Below are 5719 nucleotides of genomic sequence, written 5' to 3' on the forward strand. Positions count from 1 at the left end.
CCTGTAAAACAGCATGTGGGGGGGGGGGTGTTTCCTTGTGATTCAAGTGGAGCTTGTAATGAAAATAGCTCTGTTTGTCCACCTTTGTGTTTGCCCACCACTACCACTGACCTCAGCGCTAATCTAGGAACAGATCTGTTAATCGCTTCTGCTCCTGATGGTTGTCACAGTGACAGAGTTCAAACAACGCAGGTCCTGTACAGCAGTGGCTTTCACTCAGGTTCCTCGGTAACAAAAGCATTGCAGGCCAGTGTAGAGACCCCCGAGACAGGGTGGGGAGGGTCTCTGCGAGTGGTTCCCTGTGGTAAGGAGGGATCTGTGAAGTTGCTGAGTACATACAAATGATATTTGCTGGTAGTACCCTGTGCACCCTTCTGAGTTCAGGGGCACTTTAACATAAAATCCAGCGAACGCTTAGGAGTGTTTGGCTGGATGAGGCCCAGGCCACTGCTGATGTTCCACCTGGACATGTCGACCGGTACCAGCTCAGAGCACAGCACTGCTCCTGCTCTGTCACAGTGGACATCGTCTGCCCAGCTCGTTCTTTCCTTGCTGGGTGTTCAGTTTCCATTTTTTGTCTGTTTAGATGGAGGTGAGATTTGTGATAAAACCAGACCTATTGTACAACAACTACAATAAATACTTGTAGAAATCCTACCAATAGCCCAGGCCCAGTGTTTAAACACAGAAGTGAGATTTGCTGTGGACTGTTCTCCACCGCTGCGTGTTGTCGGGTGGATGTGCAGTGCCTGTGTCCCCAGGCAGTGTGCAGGCCGGCCGGCTGCCCTCAGGGGAGGTGGTGCACACACAGCCAGCAGGGAAGCTTTACCTGGTCTGGAAGGGCAAAGGGGAAACACATACCAACGTGTTGGCCAAAGCCAAAGAATTATTTCCTGTACCTCTTCCCATTGGTGGCTTAGGGGAGGAGCGTGTGGCAACTTTTGATGCTATGGATTAGTGCTGCTTGCTGCGCTGTGAGGTCAGGAGTCAAAGGTGTGACGCACATGCAGGGGGTGTCTTTCGGGGGATTGTTCCGAGAAGCTCATAAGCAGTTCCGCTGGAGGCAGGGTCTGAAGGGCGGTTGGTGCATGGCAGTGGCTGGCCACAAGAACTGTCCCCCCAGAGCAGTGTGACAAAGAAGGGCCATCCCCGCCAGGAGCCCGCGCAGGTGGGAGCCGCATGGCAGAGGCTGTCAGGTACTCGAGGGGGCCGGAGGGAAAATCATCCTTTTGCTCATGGCAGAGAGTAGGTTTTCCTGAGCTGTGCGTTCCTTTCCCGACAGCGGTGTTGCTGCTTCTTGCCTTGCGTTAGTTAACGATTGCTGGTTTATTTAATAAATTGGATACAGAATAAACACGCTCGAGTTTGCTATTGACCCATCAATTATGATGTCTGATTACTCCTCAGGGGAACATATGTAGTCATTTGTCCTGACATTTTGTTAGAGTAAGGTGGTATTATGGGACCAATCCACCTAATTCCTTACTCCCCGGGGCCTTTTAGTGTACTTAGCGGTTAGAAAGGTGATTTCTGAAGCATGACAGCTGTTGGTGTTGGGGCCATTGTGTGGTGAACAAAACCAGTTATATTCCACTCCCGTGCTGCCTTTGTGTGGGTGATACAGGAGCCATTTCCTAAATTAGATACAACTCTTCCCTCGGAAATCGCATTACAGCTTTGCCTGTCCTTGCTGGAGCATGTTCAAAGAGACCAGCCCAGCCTGGCGCTGCGGAGGAGGAGACGCCGGAGCTTGGCATTGCTGTGCGGTCTGTTGGGCGTATCCTGTTAGCCGCCGACATTCCTGGCTAGTTATTTTGGTTGATTCGGTGCATTACAAGTAGCTTCTCTTCATGTTCCTTTTGCCATTTTATTATTTCTCTTAAAAGCTGCATTTCGGCAAAAACATCCCCAACGTTTTCTCCCCCAGACAGCAGCGCTTTTCTAGAGAAGGTGCGGCTCTGTGTGCAGCACGAAGGCTTGCCCAAGTTCTTGTTCGCAGAGTTCGCAAACCCGTCAGTTGACGTGCCCAGAGCAGGGCCCTCAGCACGGCGTTGCGGCGCCTCACTCGGTACCCTGAGACCTCTGCAAGCGTCGGCGCGGCAGAGCAACGTCAGATGCTGGGGCTGGGGCAGCCCCTTCAGTACATTCTGTACAGCACAGCAGGTCTGATGTTACATGGTGGGGGACATCGTCAGCAATGGCATCGGTTCTTCTCACTTCTTAAAATCCCTTCCAGTGACGTATGTGCCCAGTGAAACACAAAAGTGTTTTCCGGTGTCTGACATGAGGAAGTGTTACAGATGTGTTTTCATGTGTCATCAAACTCCTTTATACTGGCAAGTCCTGCTGTCAGGAGCGTTTCAGCACGTGGATGAGGTTGTTAGGGTCGTTTGCAGAGGCTTGTGGATGTCCTGTGGAACAGTGTTACCATTGTTCCGAGGCAGAGCCCTGGCTTGTCAGGGCATTCCTTGGCGCAGGGCTGCCGGCGAGGCTGCCGGCATGGGCCGTGCCGGTTGGCACCCATTTGCCGCCTTCGTTTTGCAGCCACCACGGGCTAGGATATTTTTTAAGGTATCTTCTGGAATTTTCTGCGTGAAGTCCGGTCCCTGAGATGGGTCTAGCTCACCACTGGATGTCATCGTTGCTCTGTGATGAACCGCCACTGGAAGAACACTTTTCTGGCAGTAAAAAATAACGTTGCCCGACCAAAGGTGACATTTAATTTTGCCACATTCTAAATTTCTGGCTGTACGGTGATGGCAGTTTGCCAGTAATTCATCCCTAACCCGTCAGCGAGGTATAGGGCAGCACGAGCGCCTGATGCCAACAGTTCACCTTCGGGAGCGGGGCTGTGCTGAAAGCCCAGCTGTGGGGCTCCCCCCTTGTGGAGATGTGGCGTGAAAGGCCTCTGGGGGACATGGGGGTGCCTTGTTCTTCCTGAGAGGGCCCATGTCTCTACCACAGCTTTAGCGCAAAATACTTACTGCTCTGTCAACTCTGCACAGAGAGTATATCTCTGCTGTCAGGTCGTGGGAGGACTTAGAGGACTCGTTTGGTTAACCCTCTGTCTCCTGTTCGTACCAGGAGAACCTGCTAGAAGTCTGGTTGCTTCCTGCCCAAGAGCCATGGCAAAACTACACGGGAGAGGCAAGACGAGTAGCTCCGTTTCCAGTGCGCATGTGAATCTGCAGTTACGTGTTCTGAGAACATATAAAACCCAAAGCAGTGAGGAAAATGCAGTCTGTGGTACTGCAGGAGGGAAATATTTCCATTATTCCTCAGAAATTTGAAAAATAAATACAGTTCAGGGCAGAAAAAAGTTGTCAAATGCAATATTATCTCTTGGCCCTTTCTTGCGTATTTGTTTGGAGAATCCCTGTTACCTAGTGAGACCTAGAGACACAAATAAAAAAAACTACATGGAGTTTATTGTCTTAACCAGCATTTGCCGTAAGAAGAGTAGAAACTGAGACGCTAGTAATTAAGAACTTTGTGGTACGATTTTTTGGCCAGAGGGTTGATCTCTGTGGCTCTGAGATACCCGTTTGGTCATCTGACAGCCTGGCTCTCAGTGTAGCTGCTGTGTTTAAGAACAAAGAAGCTCAATTCTATCATTTTGGAAGAGAGTTTTCAATAAGACACACAAAGACACTCAAGGTCTAAGTTCCTAATTAATTTACAAGTAAAACCTTTTGCAGAAATGAACCAGCAAGAGTGCAAAGTGCTCTAGAAGGTATAGGAATGGCCCCAGCATCAGGTAACTGTGTTCCCCCAGAGTCAGCCGAGGAGGCGAGTGGTAGCAGAGGCAGGGTTTTCTCCTCTCCACAGCATCCTCTCCAGGAGGAGCCAGACCATCAAGCTCTGGTGATTTCCTGTAACCTATTAAGAGTGCACGTATTTCAACGTTTCTGTAGCATTTACCTGTCATGAGTCTTGTGCTGCGCACATAAGAATCAGGTGTGAGTAAGGTCAGCGAGCCACTTTGTACGTGTGCGAGGTGCTGCATTCCTGATGGTCTAACAACTCTTGACAGACTTCTCCTGGGTTTTAATGCATTTCTGTCATTTTACACATTCTTTACAGCCGCATTACTCCTTGAACCACATAAATCGAAAGCTGGTGCTGGAATCTCGAGTGTCTATCAACACTAGAATCGTGGTGGTTGGTGCATCCGATGTGGGAATCTCTTTTCTGGAAACGTTCATGTTTTGGTAAGTTTTAAATTTGATTTCCTTTACTGAGTAAAATGCGTTACCTTTTGTTTGAAGAGGTTTTCTCCTCCGTTTGGAAGCCTGCTCTGAGTCTGTACCCGGGTACTTACTGGCTGTGAAAGGTCTGAGAGTCTGTGCGTGTAGAGGTAGGTGTTTCCATCCCGGCTGATGCTGGAACTCTTGAAGGCTGGCACAGCTGCTCATAGACCCTCAAGGTGAAGGCACACGGCGAAGAGAATTCCTCATACTTAAAATCTCTTTGACCGTTGTTCTTAGACAAAAGTCCTGTAGGCGGGGGTTACGTCCGTAGCCCTTTGCGTGTGCTCCAGGGCAGTATTGATCTATAAGGCAGTTGTGCCTGGTGGGGTCACAGGTCACCGTCTGAAGCCCTCTCTTCTCTTACCTGGTCGGGAAGCTGTGTGTTCAGAGCTGCGCAGAAATGTACGATGTCAGCTTGTGGAGTTGTCGTCTCACTGTGCTGCTTCTGATGCTGGTAATGCCTTTGATGTAAGAGCTTTGATTCTGATGAGGCTTTTGATGTTTGGGATTGTTCAGGAACCAAAAAGTTGTCATCTGCCCCTCCTGCTGTTTTTGCAGCAGACCCTCGGGTGGGCGTGGGAAGGCCTAGCTGAGGACAGGGCTCTCTGGCAGTCCCAGCTTGCTCGGTGGCCCAGCAAGAGCACAGGCTGTGCACCTGTACTGGAGGATTTTCCACCAGGAAGAGTGCGAATCGAGCTGCTGTGGTTACCCTCACTTTTCCAAAGCGGAGTTCATGAACTCTATAAGGGGAATAAGGGTGTGCAACTGTCTAAGCCAGAGGACCCCTGTGGACAAGTCCGGCTGTTTTACAGACTTGCCCGGGTTAGGACAGGGGTGTCCTCTCTGATTGCACCTCACTGCTTGCACCCTCTGTGCCAGCACTGCCTCGTATCACTTTCAGGGGGTCTCAGGAGGTCAGACTCTGTGTGTGAGAATGCGGTTCCTTCTACGCAGTTGTTGTTTTCCTCATAGATTAAAGATATTAAACATACGTAGTAGAAATGTCTTGAAAATCTTGCAGAAATGAACATAAAATTCCAATTCTGTAGGCGATTGTTACCACAAAACATTCATCACTGAACCAAGTGGAGGCTGGCATTTTTTGTGCTTGGCAGAGAATCGACAATTTTGCCTGTTTTTTCAGATAAGCCAAGTGTTTGTATTTCCACGCAACCATTAATAACATCACAATATGGCAAGAGAAGAAAACGTTGATCTGTTTTATTTAAAAATACCTGCTTCTTACTCTGTTTCCTTAGTTCCTGGCTTCCTGTAGAGCATCCCCTCTTAGGGTGAAATAATTTTTCTCTCATCCTCCTGTTTTCAGCAGCTTTTAGGCCTTCAGCTCAAAATTCATTTTAAAATGTGTTTTAGTGCTGTTAGCCACTTCCTTGTTATCCATCCTGTGGTGTTCATCGCTGTGAAGGGAAAACAAAGCGTGTTTACGCTCCAGGTCTGTCAGCCAGAAG

At 49.2% G+C, this 5719-nt stretch overlaps 1 protein-coding gene across 1 annotated transcript in view; it reads left to right on the forward strand.

Annotated features, from left to right (window-relative positions):
- Positions 1-5719, forward strand: part of CFAP61 (cilia and flagella associated protein 61) — a gene marked incomplete at both ends in the record, with an annotated part of 83303 nt that overhangs the window by 29946 nt on the left and 47638 nt on the right. The window contains one exon of the mRNA XM_010142381.1: positions 4084-4211. Coding sequence (XP_010140683.1) covers positions 4084-4211 — 128 coding nt within the window. The remainder of the gene's footprint in view (positions 1-4083; positions 4212-5719) is intronic.

This window comes from Buceros rhinoceros, unplaced genomic scaffold (genome assembly GCF_000710305.1).
Source record: "Buceros rhinoceros silvestris isolate BGI_N320 unplaced genomic scaffold, ASM71030v1 scaffold14358, whole genome shotgun sequence".
NCBI lineage: Eukaryota > Metazoa > Chordata > Aves > Bucerotiformes > Bucerotidae > Buceros > Buceros rhinoceros.